This window comes from Peromyscus californicus, unplaced genomic scaffold (assembly GCF_007827085.1).
Source record: "Peromyscus californicus insignis strain IS unplaced genomic scaffold, ASM782708v3 Scaffold_4__1_contigs__length_199733344, whole genome shotgun sequence".
Classification (NCBI taxonomy): Eukaryota; Metazoa; Chordata; class Mammalia; order Rodentia; family Cricetidae; genus Peromyscus; species Peromyscus californicus.
Genome location: NW_026294562.1, coordinates 134898283 through 134918719, shown reverse-complemented (window position 1 = coordinate 134918719; position 20437 = coordinate 134898283). Strand labels below are relative to the sequence as shown.

Genomic DNA, 20437 nt, shown 5'->3' with positions numbered 1-20437 from the left:
TTGCCCTGGCTGTGGCTTCCTCTGGTCAGTCAGAAGCCCTTATCAACAGGCAGGCCTTTGAGAAGCCAGGCAGAAGCCTCAGGCAGAATTCCTCTAACTGCACACCATCCTCAGCCAGAATTCCTCTAACTGCACACCATCCTCAGCCAGAATTCCTCTAACTGCACACCATCCTCAGCCAGAATTCCTCTAACTGCACACCATCCTCAGGCAGAATTCATCTAACTGCACACCATCCTCAGCCAGAATTCATCTAACTGCACACCATCCTCAGCCAGAATTCATCTAAGTAAACACCATCCATGCAGGAGACGTGTTCTCGGCATCTTTCCTTGCTCTGTGTGGCTGTGCAACTTCTAAGGGTTTCATCCCCTTCTATACTCCCAGAGGGCATAGTGGTGCACGCCTTTTATCTCAGCACTCTGGAGACAGAGGCAGGTGGATCTCTGTGAGGTCGACCCCAGCCTGGTCTACAGAGTGAGTTCCAGGAGAGTCAGAGCTACATAGTAAGACCCTGTCTCAAAAAAAAATCCCCACCACCTCACGTTATTTAGTGGGATCTTTTTTATATTGGAGATTTAACTTCCCACTCACAGGAGCCTATTCAGAGAGTGCGGAGAAATTTTGAGCCCCTTTTGCATGATTTAAAATAGACTATCCTCAATCCCTTTGGGAGAAAGAACTATTCCTTGCTAGAGGTAGGGGCACCTTACATTGTGAGTGGAATCCTCAGGGAGGGGGAAAAGATGACAAATGCAGGCAGTTCTAGCCAATGAAGGACTCTCACCTCCGACCTTAGTGCTAGAGCCCTGGTGTCCTTGGCTGCCTGAGCCTGGCGAGCAGCGTCTGCACTGCTTGTCAAGGGCAGAGTCAAGGGCAGGCAGAGCTCAGTAGAATGCCTTGCCTGAGATCATAAGCCAACATCTGTCCATCTGAGTTTCTTCCCCTGATTCAGAGTCTCTGCTCCTCTGAAATTTTCACCAAAGAACCAAAACAAACAATCTTTATCCCTTTCCATGCTGGAACTTTCCACAGACTCCAACTTCCCTCTGAACAGCTTCTGCCGTTCTGCCCAAGTCCCGTTCCCATTTCTGTTCAAATCAGAGAACACACTTAGAAACCCAAGCCATAAATATTTATGAACACTGTGGTTTGTTTTCAGCAGTACCATTTTATCCCTTGGTATTTGGGGCTCCCGAGGGCTCCTCATTCAGAGTAAACAGTGATGGTTGAAAGAACAGCAAGATGGAGCAGAGAAGCATATGGCTGTTCCTGCCGGAGTAAATGTAGGTATTCTGTGAGCCCCACGCTCATCTGTACAGTGGGACAGTGGCAACATTCACTACACTGAGTGCTGTCGACACTACTTAGCATGTTGTTTGGCATGCAGAATATGGTAAATGCCTATGATTTCTTCTTTATCACATCATCATCGTTATCATTACTGCTTTCAAATGAATAGCCTTAAACCTAGGTTATCCCCAGTGTTGAACCAGTATGTTAGTCCAAAGGGAATCAAGACCCATAGTTTCAAACTATTTCTTCATAATAAGACATTAGAGAGATGGCATAGAACATACCTCTGGTGTGCAGTAGACACACTATCCATCCAGACTGCAGAGCTGTGTTGTGCCCCGAAGGCGCCCACAGGGAACCTCAAACCCCTGACCACCTCTCATTAATCCCATCCAATAAGCTTCCTAGAAGTTGTCCTCAGTCTCCATCTCTGTCTTTCATAGTTCTTCTATCACTGACTGCTTTCTTGAGTCACTTCCTCTAAATGGAGGGATAGCTACTTCCAGCCGCCCACCTGGAAATGAGACATTCCTTCTAAAGCAGGCACTCCACGTGCTCACATTTGACTGTGTCATGTGACTTGTCTCAATCGATCAAGGGTTACTCCACACCTGTCCATTGGACCACTAGGGCCTTGAGAAGCGTGTGTTACCTGTTGCCCATTTTTAGCACTGTCTGTGGAATGCTTGGGGTACAGTGCTCCAGCTGTGCTTGAGGAATAAACAGCTTGCCTAGGAAACAGTAGACTTCCAGTGTGCTCCTCAGAGTCCATTGTTTCACTTCTGACTAGATAGAAGAGCTGAGTTGAACTTGAATCCTGGGAACCTGCTTCTCATGCTCTCAGGTGACCTCCCACAGAGCTGGTTGATCATGGGCTGCCATGGAATCATGCAAACCCTTGAGACTGGGTAAGACGGCATGTCTGCTCTGACAAGTCCTCTCCTGTTGGGATGCCAAGGCCCCTCAAGGCCACATCAGCTACAAAACTCTTCTGAGCCCCTCCCTTACTTGCCAGAGATCACCGGGGAAGGCTGCTGGTGGAGACAGGGTTCAGTAAGGTAGCAGAAGGTCTCTGTGACTCTCTCAGGGTTTCCTTTCAAAACAACTCCATAAACGTAATGATTAGGGCTAGGTGGCAGAGGGGGCAAGGAGGTGTGTTACTCTTACTCAACCATTTACAGAGACAAGATCCAGTCATTTGTTCAAGTACATTTACTAAGTCCTATGGACAGTTCTAGTTCTGGTCTGGGGACAGAAGATGAAAGCATGCCCCATGTCCCCAAGGGTTCCTGTACTTCAGTGTGAAGGTGTAGATTGAAAGCCTTTCCTCCAAAATATTTGCAACTTCTATCAAACCGGGACTATTTTGGATTTGGCAATGTTTGCATATGCACAATGAGCTGTGTTTGTGATGGAACACAAATCGAAACATGGATTTTACTTATGGCTTATGTTCATGTTATACACATAGTGCAAACATAATCTTACAGTTTTTAGTGCACCTGTATTTTATCTGCCCCTGTCACATGAGGGCAGGTGTGGAATTTTCTGTTTGTAATGTCATGTGAGAGTTCAGAAGGCTTTGGAATTTGAAGTCTTTTGGACCATGGAGTCTTTAGTATTCCATTATCAATGGAACCTGCCTGTAAGAAATCCCTTTCTATCTAGGATTTGCTCAAACAATTCTAGGACACCAAGCCAATGACCTGGGCTTGAGTGGATATAAATGCCAAGTGCACACATTGAGATGCCTGTCCTACCTTGTGTCGGGGTAGCAGAAGAGAAAGCTCTGGATTGGAAGCTTCTACATTGACAGCAGCCTCCTCCAGAGCTGAGTGGAATGAGGGATTCACGGGCAGAGGGAACAGCATAGATGGAGGCAGAAGAGCGTAGTGTGTTCCATAAATTCATGTTGTTCTAGAAGCAGAGGGAACAGGGACTTTCATCTAGCTGCTGGCATGGCTCTCGTGAGGTGTCCTCGTGGTCTCTGAGTCCCCTTTCTAGACCTTTGTTCAGTCTCTTCCAGGACCTTCAGGCCTTGTATCACAGCTCTACCATTCCTCCCTAGCAGCTGGGCCAATGGGGAGCAGGGCACTAAGACTTTTCCAGTTGAAACACACTAACGATCTTAGGGGAACCACTGTCACAGCACCTACAGTGCCTGGTTCCCCTGCCTGGGGCATTTTTGTTCACCCCCCCCCCCTTATTTTCCCACTATGGCAACAGGTCCCAGCCTCAAATTTAACACACAGTCACTTATGCAGAGGCGGGCTAGCTCACAACGGTACCTTTGTGCAGCTGATGTGTTTAATGGCTGAACGAAAAGGTAATGCCCTGTCTCTGCAAATGAGGGGAGCCAAGAGGAGGAAACTCAGAGAGCTGCCCGCTCTGCCACTTACTGAGTCAGGGGGTCTTGTTCTGTGTGCTATTTTAAATGTCCACAGGATCAGGTGATTGTACCTGAGAACAGGGCTAAGTGACCGAGACCTTTGTGCACTAATCATTCTGCCCTTGGGCTCACGGCCCACATGTGCTTCTTCCCCACATTGCCTACATACCCCTTTCCCAATCAACAGCCACAACCTTTCCCTCCTCAGATAAGCCGTGTGAACTCTACTGCTCACCCCTTGGAAAGGAGTCCCCGCTGCTGGTGGCTGACAGGGTCCTGGATGGCACGCCCTGCGGACCCTATGAGACTGACCTCTGCGTGTATGGCAGATGCCAGGTGACTTGCCTTTCCTACTGTCCTTGGTGGGGCTGTGACAAAGGGTTCTCTCTTCCCCTAAACTGGGCCTGTGGTGGAGCTGAGGCCTTTGAGGGTCAGGGGAAGTAAGTTTTCCCAAAGAGGACCATGTTGCCCCCTGTGGCCAGTGGCCACCAGCGTATGCCCTGCCCTCAGCAGTGACTGAGCATCGTGCCCATGGCAGGCTTAACCAGCAGGCTCCTGAAACTATTTGAAAATTCCTCTAGACATTGTGATTCATGCAAAGAGCCGGTGAGTATGAGAACATGAGATTGGTCTGGAGGATGAACCAACAGCATGCTCTATTTACTTACGAACACTCAGTGGGTCGAAGCCAACACCGGTGCAGACAGTGTCCAGGCAGGTGGATGGATGTGCCTGGCCTCTGGGGATCCCTCCACCCTCTGGGATATAGATTCCCCCAACTCATGAGATTGACCAACAGCCAGAGCAAGGGGGAAGGGAGAAAGAAGTGCTTTGTGGGCCTCTTGTCCCTCTCTGTCCATCTGAAGGAGCGGCTCCTGGGGTGGTATCTAGAAGGGAGGATGGAGACGCGCGGACATTTCACTGGCCAGTGGGATACAGCTCAGGTGAAGCCACCTCTGCCTTCAGAGGTCATCTCCTGATGACTCAGCTCACCCTGAGCGTGTGCTCGTCCTGGTGACTAACTCTACTTGCTCTGTGGTGGTACAGGGCGTAGGTTGATGTATCAGCCGTGGAATCATCTCCCACAGTCCTGGAGGCCGAGGAGTCCAGAGCCTCGGCATGGGCCATATTTGGCTTCTGGTGAGGGCACGCTTCTCATGAGTGATTTCTTCTTGCTCCACCCTCACAGGATGGAGGGGATGAAGCTGCCCTCTGAGACCTCTTTTCGGAAGATACTAGTCCTGTCCGTGAGGGTCCTGCCACCAGGACCTAATCGCACTTTCCCTTTGGGAAAAGGTCCAGTTCCTAAAAATATCACCCACCTTGGGGGTGATGGGAATTGGGAGAATGTGAGTTTTCAGTCCCCTATCCCCTGGGGGCCTCCTTCCTCAGCCACTGTCAGCCTGTGCTTCACTGTATCCCTGTCAAGTGAACCCATCCGTAGCTGTGAGAGGAAGACACAGGTCAGTGTCTCGGCTGGCTCCGCAGCAAACAGTTTCAACCTAAGTGGGTTTTCTCCCTGCACAGCCTGAGCCAGTCACAGACTGGTTAATTCTCCAAGGACACATTTAACAAGGCCCCAGCTCCTCTGGCATTGCCTGGCTTTGTTATCAAACAGAAATATGCTGAGTGCCCACGGGTTTTGGCAAGGACACCTCCCAGGGAAAAGGGCACCAAGGAGTGCTTGAGCAGGACCTTTGGGGATACTTTCATGTAGCAAAGAATGTTCCAGGCCCTGTTCTTAGACAGCATGAAGAAAGCCCTTATCGTTATTACTGAAACAAGGCAATGCTGACAGTTCTCAGGAAGCCTGCTAGCAGGCCAAATGCAGGGTTTGTTTCCTTCCTAAATTACATGCTTGCCTGGATCATCCTGCAAGTTGGCACATTGCAAACCAATGATGTCATTCTTCTGCTAGCAGTTTTACAAGTCAAAGCTCTTATACCCTTCGGGGCAGTGCCAGCTGAGCCACCCCAGCCTCTCACAGGCATCTGCTTTGGTATTCTTGCCAGCAAGAATGTACTTCTAAGAATCCTGCGATTCTCCAGCCAATGAGGCCTGAGTTCATGCTGAACATCATTTCAGCTCCCAGTGGTCTGTGCCAATGGGCACAACCATGCAACTGTATTTAATCTCAGGCTTTTCAGTCTGAGAATGTTCCATGTACTGTGACAGTGGATCTCTCAGATCCTTGTCCAGATACTGTGTACTACAATAATGACCAGCATGGGAAGACAGGCCCATAGGTACAGCAGTGGCATGAATACTGTGGGAATAACCAACCACTTTCTGGTTGGATTTAAGACCTACTCCACGGGAGGAAACGCATACCTGGTACTATAAATCTGGCCAAAAATCTGTGGCTAGGAAACTCACAAGTCTCAGGGATGGACCTGCTACTTTTATTTGGCTAAATGAACAGAGTATCAAACTGCCTCCCAAATTCATGTCTCTGTGTCCATAGATTAGTGTGGTGCTTAGTTCTCACCAGAGACTGTTCTTTGAGCAGTGGGATGTGGTTAACACAGAAACTCACATCTAATCAAAGGTCAGAGTAAGTGTCTGTAGAGTTCTTCGCCACAAATGGGATGTCTGTATCACCCCATGAAGGCTCAGGAAGTATTGCAGAGAGACTGTAAGAGTCAAATATTGGGGACAATTGTTGAAAGACAGTGTCTTCTGGACAAGACAGGACCACTACACTCAAGCTCGAGCAGCTGTGGTTGTCCGTACAAGACTGGCATAAGATCAAGCCATTATAGCATGGAGGTAGGAGGGATTCATGAGGCTCCCACACCTAACTGAGGAGCTAGTGACCGTCGATGGATCTGGGGGGTGGAGAATCACTTTTCTCTAAGAATGTGACCATGTTCCAATGGATGGCACCACCCCAATGAGTATATAGACAGCAAAAATTTGACTCCGTAGGATATTATTTTAAGGGAAAGAAAAGGGATGGGAAGTGGGGAGGGAGTAGGTATGTAGGAGTGGATCTGGAGGAAGTGAGGGGTGAGTATGAACAAAATGTGTGGTATGAAATACCTAGAGAATTAACAAAAATATTTATTTTAAATCCCAAAATAGTCCCGAAGAAAAACAACCAAAATCCATAAACCGCTGATGTATGTGAAGGAGAAAATAAAATACTGTCCTAGAAAAGGCAGTGATGATGGTGTGACCGAGAAGGCCAAGAAGGACTGAGCAGGGTGATGAGACAGGCCTCTGGAGATGATGGTTTTGGAGAACTCTGGGAGAGCTAAGGGCAGAGATCTCCCAGCAGAAGGGGGCAAGAGCAAAGCTGCCTCAGTCTAGGCAAGCAAACACAGGGTAGTGGAATGTGGAAGACAGGCCTAACGCAGAGGAATCGGACCCAGGGAGAATTTGGGTTTGCTCCAAGTGTGATGGAGCATTGAAGGAGAGGAGCGAAGCAGTCTTGGTCCCTGACGTTCGTTGTGGTGAGGTCTGAGTAGACTGTTACAGACGCTCACCTTGCTGAGAGGAGCTGCAGGGCTTGCAAGGCAGACTGGAGGTGATGAGATTCAGGGTGGATTTGGAGAAGGAAGATGTGTTCAACTCTAGCAGTGCTGTGACCAAATATCTGAAAAAAAATCTACCCCACGGTGGGGGAATATTTACTTTAGCTCAGTTCCCAAGGCTTCAGTCCTCCATGGCGGACAAAGCTTGGCAGAGCAGAGCAGTTCACACCAGTTCACACCAGTTCACACCAATGTCTAGAGAGAATGTCTGGGCCAGACTGTTTTCTTTTTTCCTCTTTTATCCTACCTGGACCCTCCACCTTGGGATGCATTGGGTCTCCTCCCTTAGTTAACCCTCCCTGGAAACACCCCCAAAGGTAAGCCCATAGGCTTGATTTACTAGTCTCCTAGGCACTTCTCAGGCTAATCAAGGTGACAGTCATTAGCCGTCAGGGAAGAGAAGCTGAGATGCTAAGCGTTGAGTGGATACGCTAGGCAGTAGAATTCCATAGTCGTGGGTCTCCTCACTGAGTATCCTCAGGAGGAGATCAGTAGCACCGAGGGACAAACCAACAGTGTGATGGTTCATGTATATCCCGAGCGAGAAGGTTCTGAACCAAGAGTGGCGCTGAGCATAGGACCCTGGGTATTATCAGAAGACAAAAATGCCACGCTAGGCAGACAACTGGGTAGAATCGAGTGGCTTAGAGGTTTCAGGCTAGGGTGACGTGTTTACCATTGTCACGACATACAGGTAGTGTCTGACTAAAATGTACAAGTCGGCCTGGAGCAGCTTTGGAGATGAAATGACTCACTGAATCCAAAACTGTCTAGAATTCCGGGAAGGTCACACAAGCAGACCTGGGACTATATGTGTCTGGAGAGTAGAGGAAGAATTGGGTTGAAGACATTTGGTTGTTGACGTCTGTGGAGAAGGTGAATTACTAAGAAAGCCAAAGAGAAGTAGAAGGTTGACATGTACTCAGTTGACCACTCCCAGCAGCCGGGAAAGGAAGGAGAGACCCAGAGTCACAGGAGCTGGAGGAGAAGCAGGCAGGAGTCGTCATACGCTCTGATGTGTCTGCTTGTTTCCACATAGCTTCTCTGCTTTCTTTCATGTCTTCACCCTCAGGTTAGACAGAGTAGGTGTTCAATGACTGCCTTGGATGAAGGGTTCAGCCAGCCCTCCATGTTACAGATCCCATAAATCTATAGATTTAACTAACTTTAGCTGCAAAGTATTTCAGAAAAAGTCACATTTTTTCCTGAACATATGCAAGCTTTTTTCTTGTCATCATTAATAAATATCAATTTATTATATTTTAGTTATAAAAATATAAAAACTATTTACATAGCACTTACATTATATTCATTATTGTACGTACCCCTCCACCCCAGAGACAATTGAAATCATACAAGAGAATGTGTACAAGCCCTGTGTAAACGCTACGTCATTTCCTGTAAGGAAGTTAAGCATCTCTGGATCTTCCCATGTTTTGAAGGGTTCTAGAACCAGTTCCCAGTGAAGACAGAGAGACAAGTACATACAAACTGGAGATAGTGTGGGTGGCACAGTGTGGCAAATACAGAAGAGGAGGTGACACCTTGGCCATCAGGTGTGGTGACAGGAGGCTTTTTGCTGTGGGTGACAGGGCAAAAACGTCTAGGCATGGAATCAGTAGAGACCAATACTTAGTATTCCTGGGCAAACTGTGGCCTCTCCACATGACCTGCCATGGCCCACTCCCGCACATGGCTCCGAACTAGCTCTCCTCTGGCTTCAATCTGCATGCGTCACAGGAACTGTCTTGACCAAAGAGAATCTGGGCCTGGCTTGCCAGTCCCGTGCCATCTTGCATTTTCAACTATGCCATGAGGAACTCCTGGCCTTAGGTGTCACACACCCTAACTTCTCCAGCAGAGCAGCACCCTGGCCAGCACGTGTTGGCCAGGAATTGGAGAGCTCAGAAGTAGGTCTCCTGAAGATTAGTTAATGGAAAGACAGCTCAGGATCATCGGGATGCTGTGGGAAGGCTGGGGAGCACTTACTGTTTCCTTGGGTTCAGTCATCTTGCTCTCTTGGAACACTGAGGCTCCTAAATGCAGTTGTTAAAGCCCCACTGACACTCAGAAGTCATGACTTTAATTGTCTTCCATTTCAAAAGAAAAGTGTCTGTCCCTGCCCAACATAGTATAGACTCCTTTCCCTGACCTGAGCAAAGAGAGAAAGTGCCCTGTTGGCCAACTGCCTTGGCGGTTGCCCTTCTGGCCTCAGATTCGCTGATGTTCTGACGTGGATCTCCTGGCAGGCCTGGCTTCCAAATGCAAGAGGCGACGGCCATAGCACCAGGCAGCATGGGCAGAACGTAGAGGCCTGCCCCAGCCTGCGAAACTCACTGCCATTGGGAGAAGCTATGGTGACCACATGGGGTGTTTACATACAACATCCGGGGCTGCTTAATAACCATGAAGCCCTAACTGAATTGCAAGGCCAGCAGCCAGCAGTAAAGCCAGAGACTTGCTGGGACATCGTGGGAGTGGTTTAGAAATCACAGAAAACCAATGGAAGAAAGCCCTAGAGCCAGGAGCATGTGGGAAAGCCAAAAGGAAGCAGGTCCAGGCAATACGAAAAGGCTGGGGTGAGGGGCCAGTCCTGGTGCTGGCTTGTGACTGAGCCACCAACAGCCTGGATAGAGTAACGGTGAGACTCAGACGTGGGATGCAGAACCTCACACACATTTTAGCAATGGGAAATTAGCTGAGCCAGCGTTTTGCTCTGAGCAAACTCCATGATCTGGGATGCTCCATCTCTCAGCCCTTGTCAGTTTCCACTGAACGACTTCACAGAGTAAGAAGTAAGGTAGCAGCGTGGTGTGACCATGCCCCCTCCAGCTACCTGCATCACTACCCCAACATTTCTGCTCTAACAAGGTAGAGTCAAGTAGTTCCCGCTTCTTGGAGAGATGCAGATGATATTTCTATAGGTGCTTTAGGGTAGCAGGGCTCCTTTATTCCACAATGCATGTTTTTAAACACATTTGATAAATTTGTAAAAACATAAAAAGACAGACTTCTGATCTTAATTCTGGTGGTGGTGGTGGCTGTTGTTTTCTCTTTTGAATTTAATGATAATTAAAGTGTGTCTGAACCCCCAGGCACCATGCCTCTCAGCGAAATCAGTCCCACAAATCCTGCAGGGCGTCTGCTTCAAAATATTACTGAATCTGAAAACACAGATGAACCCAGCTCTTTGGTTTTCTAGAAAATTGGCTGTGATGGCATCATCGGGTCTGCGGCCAAAGAAGACAGATGTGGTGTCTGTAGCGGGGATGGCAAGACCTGCCGTGTGGTGAAGGGTGACTTCAGCCACTCCCGGGGGACAGGTGAGTACTGGGCCCAAGGGCTGGATATTTCATCTCCTTTGCCCCAGTGCTAATGGTAGCCTGACTTTTGTGTGTCACACTAAGATGCTGACTCTTCTTGGCTGATGTTTCCAGAAGCAAGAGTGGTTTGCCGGTCTCCTGTCATAGAGGGCATAAGCCTGTGACATTCAGTGAGGTACTGAGTGCATCTATGGGAGAGAATGAGGAAGAATAGGCAGGCAAATGACCTACAGAGTGACCTTTGTGGGCATTCACTCACCAGCATCACCAAAAGTAATGTAAGCAGGGGACCGTGAACTGAGCACATCTGGGCTGAAAAGCTTCCATTTTCGTTCCTACGAGTTGCTTTGCATAGAAACATGTTAATTCAGTTTGACCCAATAAGAGAACAGAACCATGGTTGTAAGTCTCTGTCTCACAGAACAGCCCATAGGATAAGGTGGAAGTCTGCACGTGCCTTCCTGGGTAGATAGAACCTGGTCTGCAGGAACATGCCATTTAGAAAGCATGAAAGAGACACACTATTCAGGAAGCAAATCCAGAGATAACTGCAAATGCAAAATTAAATTTAAAAACAGAATTTTAGGGTCAGAGAGATGGCTCAGGTGGTAAAGGCCCTTGCCACAAAGCTTAAAAATGACCTGAGTTCAATCCCCAGAGCCCACATGGTGGAAATAGAGAACCACTTCCCAAAAGCTGACATTTGACCTCTACGTATACACTATGGCACATGCACATACATGTGTACACCACATACACACACACACACACACACACACACACACACACACACACACACACACACACACGTAGACGAACGTAGAGGAATTTCTAAACAGTCTTAGTAAATAAGAAACACAGAGCCAAATACAGAGTTAATAGCCAAAGAGATCAGAGCAATAGCCACAACTACCTTTGGCTTACCACCAGCAGTAGCTTCCACAGAGAGAGCTTCTTCCCATCTAACCAGTGTTTTTATTGCCTTCCTGTTCTGCCTTCTCATTGGCTTTGAGCCCAGCCACATGACTTCCTCGTCACTGCCTGTCTATATAGACCTCCAGGTCTCTATGGTTGGTACTGGGATTAAAGGCTCGTGTCACCATGTTTGGCTGTGTCCTTGACCACACAGAGACTCTGCCTGCCATGTGATCAGATTAAGGGCGTGTGCTACCATTGCCTGACTTCTGTTTTATGGCTATTTAACCTTTGATCTTCAGGCAACTTTATTAACATACAAATAAAATATCACATTTCAGCACAAATAAAGTATCACCCCCCACACACACACACAAAAATGAATGTTTTAAAAAAATTGTTTAGAATTTCCATGCATCACATTGTTCCAGAGAGACATGGAAGGAGCTACCACAAGAGTAAGTTCATTTGAGGAGGCTGTGTCCTCTGGAACTGAATCGTCTGGTACAAAATGCACTGGACATTCAGGTCTACCCAAGTTTAAATCATAATTGGCTGAAATTAAACTAACTTAAAAATTATGGCTACATTTCAGGTTCTCTGTTGCCAGCAGGGCTGGTGGGTCTCAGTCAGACAGAATATCCTTGTCATCAAAAGTCTCCGTGGACAGCATAGCTCGAAAACTGATTCTGCTGTTTGCTTTGGTGTATCTGATACTGTTTCATCTCTGGTCACCCTGGATTTGCCTCATGTAGTTATTACAGTTGGGAATAAAACCTCCACAGTTGGCAAGGGGTCACTATTTAGTATTGACTTCTTTTGATAAATATAAGCATTAGAAACCTTATTTAGAATTATCAAGAGGGTTCAGCAGGTACTTGCTGCCAGACCTGATGACAGGCATTCAATCCCACATTGGGGAAGGAGAGAACTGACTCCTAAAAGTTGTCCTCTGACCTCCACACACACACTATAGCAAGCATGTGCACGCGCGCGCGCGCACACACACACACACACACACACACTCTAATAATAGGAATCCTCATTTAAATTGAAGGTTATGCTCTCCCTCTGTAATCAGAACTGAGTGAAGCTGCGTCATTCTTCGTTAGGTGGGTTGAGCGCAGCCACACCCACCCCTCCCTGTTGGTCAGTTCAGCAGAACACTAAGGAAGGTTCTATGACAATCTTTGAAATCCTCTACCAGGTGGAGGTAGACACAGAAGCTCACATGTCAGACAGCCTGGGCTAGGACAGAGCATTCATTTTGGCCTAGGGAGATGCTTTACCCTTCCATGGCACTGTTCTCCCTGCCCTCCTGTCTCTGTCCACCCAGGGCTGGGCTCCGTCTGTGTGTCCTCCTGAGGAGGTTGAGCTTCTGTGGCTGTGGAAGTGAGTCTCCCATGGACTGAAAATCACAGGGGGAGCATCTTTGGGGTAACTGTCTCACCAGGACTTGTAGCTTAATATGCTTACTTCTGTCTGCTGGAGTACAGACCCCTCCCCCAACAAACCTTCAGAGGAAGGCAAGCAAACAGCATCACTGCCTGTGAGCAGTCACTTCAGAGCAGCTGCCAAATGTCACACTCTAGTTTTAAAACACGAGGCAGGGTTTTGTTTCGTCTTGATTTTTAAATCTTCACCACCCGAGTCCATGAGTGTAAGATCACGTCAGTGTGCATTTGGTTTATTGAAAATCTGTCTGTATTGTTCATTTGCATGTGAGCGATTATTAGCTGCATAGGATTTGATGATGTTCTAGGATTCAATGATGTTCTAGACTGCATAAACACGGGATACTACAATGGGTCACCTGCACACTGCCCCCACCCACCCAGGGAACATTTATTTGACATGTAGACATTTCAATATCAGGCATACATTGGTCACAGTCGAGGCAGGGTACCACACCAGGGCCTGCTTCTAGATCAGTTATAAAAGCTGATTTGAAAAGTAAATGGGAGCCAGAGTAGTAGAAAGACACTTCTGCCTAAAGATGAATCCATATATTTGAAGGAAACTCAACAGAGAATTCCTGTGAAGGTCCCAGGTCATGTGGCATCTCGGTGACCCCAGTCAAGTGGATTTGCCAATCTTGTTGGTATAGATAGGGAGGTCACTTTCATCTGTGTCCAGCTCTGAGGAAAGACGATGGGAGGGATGTCTTATCATCCTTCAGGGTGAGTATCAAAGAGAAACGCCATACAGAGAGATAAACCAACATCAAAAGCACAAATTTTGCCAGGTCCTGCATGAAGGCCTGACCCTAGCCTGAACTCTCCCAGGTCTGTTTACAAAAGCCCCTGAGCTGAGAATCCAGGGTAGGTGTGCACAGTGCCCTAGATAAGCAAGAAACCTATGACGGAAGACCTCGATGCCTCACCTGGCCAACTGGCTTCCTAAGTGTAGAATGCTTGCTGCCCCAGCCCACCCCTCCCAGTCCTGAACAGACAAGGCCTTTTAGCTATTCATAGGTAGAAGAAATCAACTCAAACCAACTTTCTAATGGATGGACTTCAAAATTCCCAAGCCTTCAACTGGACTGAAGTGGCTAGGCTATTTGAATTTATGGGTTGAAATGTTCTGCCATGAGGCTTTTCCTTCAGGCATTAACTTGTCATTTTAATGTTGTCATCTTTATTCCATCCTTCTCTTTGAAACTGGAAAGGTGGCTGGTTCCCATGGACATCCAGTATGCAGCTAGCCCAAAGTTCCCACTGGGGCCTGACCAAGATGCCTGATGGGTTCTGAATCCCTTTGCACTTTGTTCTTGAAGAGACAGTAGGTTCCTCACAAAGAGGCTGACATGGACTTGCTTTTTAAATATGGACAGACACACATCATGTTGTGTCTTTAACAATTAGCATTGAGCCACTGCCACATCCTGAGTTCTACGCTCCATCTCTAGGTGTGGGGAATGGCTGCTCTATGGGAAAGTTCATGGTCATTTGATGATACTAAGTTCCTCTGTGACTGAGAAGAGCAAGACCAGTCACTAAAATGTGCACACACCAACTACAACCGTTTTCTTTTTCTCAGTCAAGAACAATCTTTGTATGAAGGTGTCCACATGTGTGGTGGCAAAGACAACTCCCAAGTGTTTCTCATGTAAGATGTTTGACTAGACGGCACGGTCCTGAAGGTGACATGCTTGGTGTGGGGCTCTTGCTTACACGACTGAGTGTTTTCTGAATAGAATTAGTAAAAATGAGTCATAAATGAAGCCATGGGTAAAACAAAGGCTAATGACTGCTTATATAGGACACATACCAGCAATGAAAAACTAAACTAAAACCAATATTAAAGACAAAAGAACCATGAATTGAGAGGCTAGGCAAAAACATAACTTAGCATGCCATGGGTAGCTTTGTATTATTATCAACCACATTTTTACCGTAGCAAGAAATGCTAAGACAGGGAAGCTTGTCTTGATTGGTGCCTCCCTCATAGGGAAGTTTCCCTATCTCCCTACCACTGGACTGGATTTTCCTGTTGGCCGAGGGGATCTTGATGCCTCCCCGGTGGAGATGAAGGCGGTGCCCTTGATTTGACCTGGCTCTACTGACCACACATTCCAAGGGTCAGGTAAAGCATGGGTTCCACTCATGGGCTTCTTGAGTGCAAGGAGGTCTTTTCGGCTCTAATCGAGAACCGCCTTCACCAACAAACAGTAACACAGATGGTCTCCGACTCACAGTATTTCACACCACAGCTTTTCACCTTCATGGTACTGAGGAAGCCATCCATTTCAACAGGACCTGAACTTTGAATTTTGGATCTCATTCTGTCCCAGGCTTGCAGTTTGCAGTATAATCCTCTCCCGAGATGTTGTGGCAGTCACTGCTCCCACAAGGACACAATGAGAGCAGGCTGTACCGCACAGTGTGCTGAGCGGTGATCATCAGGAGATTAAATGTAGTGCACGTACTTTTGACTTCAGATATTCTCAACTCACAATGAGCGTTTCACCCCATTATAAATTGAAAAGAGTCTGAATTCTCACAAACAGTTTTTGTCAATAGAGAAAAGCAGAAACTTAGCAAAATCCTTTCTGGACATCTTATGATTTGTTTAACAAAATAAAATCTCTTTGTTTTCCCATTCATTTGATACAACATAGAAAAAGAATCCCAGGACATCATCAGGATTATACCTCTATCCTAACATCTCAGTGATGTTTTTCTCCAGTATTTAGTCAATACTGCTTAACAACAAAACTATAAACCCAAATTTTCTAGAAGAAAATCTACTTGGAAAGTTCAGGTAAACGTAACTGCACAGGGGAAAAAGTCCATAGACTGACGATACTAACCAGTAGAGTTGAGACGAACCTGAGGTCACCATTCCTGTCATTTGAGACAAACATGGCATGTGTCCTAGAGCAATGGCAAAGGCTTGCTTTCCCCCATGGCTTCTTGGCAAAACCAGATTGTTTCCCTCTTGCTTGGGACTGCAACTGTAACGGAAAAGTACTCTAAGGTTAGTTAAGCCTTGCTCCTTCCCTCAAATGTGATCGACCTGCTGCGTTCTCAGAGTGGTTCTCTCCTCTGGTTACATTCCATGTGATAATCTGTGACTAAGTCTTGGGACATCTGACCTGAGGGGCAAGACGCTTTGAGACTTGGTGATGGCACTCTTTCCCTTCCTGGTCACTAGTCCTACCACCTAGTGTAGGCTGTGGGCTTTGGGTCAGGGCTGGCTAGGGAACAGTGAGAGGCCGTGGCCTGCCTTTCATTTCATGGTCTTTCTTTTTATTCTTTCCTTCTGTATAAAAATTAGAGAAATTAAGAAGGCACGTTGCTCACACCTTTAATCCTAGAACTCGAGAGACAGACAGGTGTATCACTATGATCTCTATGAGTTTGAGGCCAGCCTGGTTTATACAGCAAGTTCCAAGACAACCAAGGCTACATAGAGAGACCCTGTCTCAGATAAATAGACAGATGATAGATAGATAGATAGATAGATAGATAGATAGATAGATAGATAGATAGATAGATGAGATAAAGAAAAGAACAGAGAAAATAGTAATAGAAAGGAAGGCTAGCGGAGCCCCCACGCCGCCACCACTTCTCTTGGCCTGGTTTGCACATCTGCCCTGAGCTTGCCACTGTTGATGAGCGTCTCCACCCCAGGAGAGGCACAGGAAGAGACAGAAAGCAGATGCCCTTTCGGTGTTGCAACTTATGCCAAAATTAGATTTAAAAATAGCATGGTGACCATGCCTGGCTGCAAATGTTCCTTGCTCTGGAATTCTGGAAATCAACTAATTAAGACCTAGGCAGCTCCACACACGGCCTCAGATGTTGCAAGCTCATGATGCTGCTACCAAGCTGTTAGTCACAAAACAGAAAAAAAGACCCCACCCCTTGGCAGCTACCCCCCCCCACCCACACCCTCCCCCTCCCCACCACCCCACCACCCCACCACCCACACCTTACCCCACCCCACCACCCCACCACCCAGACCACAGCTCAGATGCACAAGCTCATCTTGTTCCCAAGTGTGTGTCTTCTGGTTTAAATGGAAATTCTGAAAAATATTTTAATCACTTTAACCCTGAATAGTTTTTATCTTTGACACTTCACTATTATGTATGCCCAGAATCCAATAATTCTTCAAATTCCCCAGAAGGAACTAATTTCTCTAAGAAATATCTAGGGTATAAAATCTAGTGCAATCTCAAAATGAGTGTAGTAGGGGGAGGAGGGGACTGGTTTTGTTGTTGTTGTTGTTGTTGTTGGTGGTGGTGGTGGTGGTGGTGGTGGTGATGGTGATGGTGGTTTTAATTGTAGCCATTTTTTTTTTTAAAGAAAGGAGGCATTTTTAGAGGAAACCAATTAGGCACCCTTCCAGATTTGCCTCCTGCTCCAACTTCTGTATCTACTTCTGTATATCAATACAGAATATATCAATATTTGCATGTTCTGGACATTACATAACTACAGTCCTGAATAGGTGGTGTAGCTTCTTTTACTTAGCATAGTGTTTTCAAAGTTCGTCTTTGTTACAACATACAGCAACATCTCTTCTCCTCTTGTCAAATACTACTGCATTTTTTCAGCTAGACCACGTTTACAATACAATCATCAGTTTCAGGTTTTTGTTTTGTATTGTTTTTGCTACCACAACTAACACTGGTATAAGACTTTGTGTGCAAGTTTTATGCAAACACATGTTTTCATTTCCTTTGTGTGTGTTATAGTCCTAGGGATAGAATTGGGTCACAGAAAAATTCTGTGCTTCACTTTTTGAGAAACTACCAAACTTTTCCAAAGTATCTGAGACACCTTGCATTCTAACTAGCAGTGAATTCGGGTTCCAGTTTCCCCACTTGCTCACCAGTCCCTCTGCTGCCCTTTGATGCAGCAGTTATGGTGGGTAAGATGTGGTACCTCGTCCTCTCCACCTACACTTCCTTAGTGATCGTGACACATGGCGTATTTTCATGAGTGTGTATAATGACCAGGTCTATCATTTTTCAAGAAAGGCCTATTGGAATCTTGGCCTATTTTAAGCTGGGGTGTTTGTTTTCTTGCTAAATTGTGTTATTTATTTATTCTGAATGCAGCTTCTTGATGAGGTAAATGACTAACAATGATTTTTTTACCCCAGCATTTTGAACTGCCTTTTCACACTGTCCATAATGGAGAAGGATGAGCTTTTTAACTTCAATAGAATCCAAGTTTTGTCTTTCCTTTGCTGCTATAGCATTAAACTACTGCCTGGTCCTAGGGCACAGAGATTAACTTCTGTTTTGTCTTCAGAAGTTTGTAGTTTTACCTCGTACATTTAGGTCCTCGATCTACTTATAGTTAGTTGGGTTTTGTTGGAGGGTATGGTCTGAGACAGGGGATAGCCAATTATCCCAACTGTTGAAGATTATTCTTCCTCCATTGAATATTCTTGGCATCTTTACTTTAAATAAGCAGCAAATGGTTTACTTTTGGACTCTCAGTCATATTCCATTGATAGAATTATCTATCCTCATGCCAATACCACATTGTTTTGATTAGTGCAGTTAGCTGAAATGTTTGGAAATCAGAGTGTGAGGTTTTCCAATTTCATTTGAAATATTGTTTTGACTATCATGAATCCCTTGCATTTCCATATGAATCTCAAGATCAATTTGTTGTGTTTGGCAAAAACAAATCTTTGGGGGATTTTGATAGTTATTACCTTAAATCTACAAATCATTTGATATCTTCCCTTATTGTAATTAAGTCTTGTGGTGCTGTGGATGGAACTCAGTGGTAGCCTGCTTTGCTTTCCTAGGGTGCACAAGGTCCTAGATCAAGTCCCAGCCTAGTCCCAGCTCCACCCCAACCCCAAAAAGAAATCCTTCTGATCCATGAACATAGGATATCTTTTAATTACTTAGATCTTACTTCGTATGTCTCAACAATTTGTTGTAGCCTTCAGTGTAGAATACTTGCAGATCTTGTCTTAAATTTATTCTGAAATATTTTATTGTTTTTAGAAGGTACTTAAACAGTTTCTCAACTGTTTCTTCCTAATGCAGCTGATTTTTATAGTTGGTCTCATATCATCCAACAGTTACCTTAGTTTATCCTTGGGATTTGCTGTGCATGTGATGTTAGCATTTGCAAATGAGTATAATCTTACATTTTTTTGCTCCTACTTTTGTCTTTCATGTATTTATATATTTACATGTTTATTTTTGCCAAATTGTCTAAAATCCTCCAGTACACTGTTAAATAAAAAAGGCAAGCAAGTTATGCTTTTTAAAATCCCTGATCCTAAGGGGAAAAAATCTTTCAGTATTTTGAAATTAGTTATGCTGTGAGATTATTTGTAGATAACCTTTACCATGTTGAGGATACTCCCTTTCTACTCCTAGTATTCTCTTAGTTTCTATTGAGATAATCATGTAGATTTTATCTCTTATTAATATGGGTTTACCTTGCATTCCTGAGGTAAGCCATATTGAATCATAGTATACAATTCTTTTTAGATGCTGTTCCACTGGGTTTGCTGATATCTTGTTGAAGTTTTATGCATATATTTTCCATGACATAGCACTATCTCTAACACTGGCTATTTTTTTAATTTTTCAAGAAGTCTTTATTATTTTATTTATCAGAAAAGGCAACTGAGACATTTCTAAATTTATAGTATATTTAATACAAAAATAATGATTTTTCCAAAATATATACTAAAACTACAAAGTGTAGGATCAAAAAAAAGAGGAAAATCATATTTCTGTCACCCAAAACAAGAGCTTGTGATCTCCTCCACCTGCACATAGCGCAAGTGTTCTATGCCAGGAAAGAACAGATCGGACAGCTGCAGAACCAGGAAGGATGGGCTGAGAGTGTCCTAAATGATGAACTTGAAACTGACTTGCCATTTTGCCAGGATATCCAGTGGTTGCAAATAAGTTTTTGCTAATTGCAGACCAACTAAATAAGTGTGCTCGATCCATATGAACAGGTCTTGTCTCTTGAGGATAACTGGACCGGGTGATATCCCAAATGATCCAATCATTTCCTTCAACAGCACCAACTCTGAAGGTGTTTTTCAAGCACCAGTGTGCTGACCTTAAGGTGTCTGTTATGACTGAAGAGATGAAATTGCCTGTTGGGCCCTAGTTTATCAGAAAACCAGATTGTTCCGGTCTTCTCTGCAGCCATCAGCTTAAAAGTTTCCTCGGGGTGCCAGCACACACTCATTCCAGGAGAATGAAGAAGAAAATGAGGTGGCTGCTTCCCTTCCAAGCTCCAAATCCGGCAGGTGTGGTCATCACTTACACTTTCAATTTCATGGCCTTCCTTGGGATGGAACACCAAGTCATTAATGAAATCTGCATGACCCTCCAAAATCTTATATTCATTTTTATCTTGAAGATCTGAAGTAAGCAATCTAATCTTCGTTTCAGCAGCTGAAGTACAAAATGTGGTTACTGCAGACAGTGAATCAAGCCTGGTCTCTGAGCTCCAGGCTATGCCATCAACTCT

General features: G+C 45.5%; 1 protein-coding gene across 2 annotated transcripts in view; it reads left to right on the top strand.

Annotated features, from left to right (window-relative positions):
• Positions 1-20437, top strand: part of Adamts17 (ADAM metallopeptidase with thrombospondin type 1 motif 17) — a 323860-nt gene that overhangs the window by 217368 nt on the left and 86055 nt on the right. For both annotated transcript variants that reach the window (XM_052763539.1, XM_052763540.1), the window contains exons 14-15: positions 3894-4021; positions 10424-10544. In XM_052763539.1, the coding sequence (XP_052619499.1) occupies positions 3894-4021; positions 10424-10544 (249 nt within the window). The remainder of the gene's footprint in view (positions 1-3893; positions 4022-10423; positions 10545-20437) is intronic.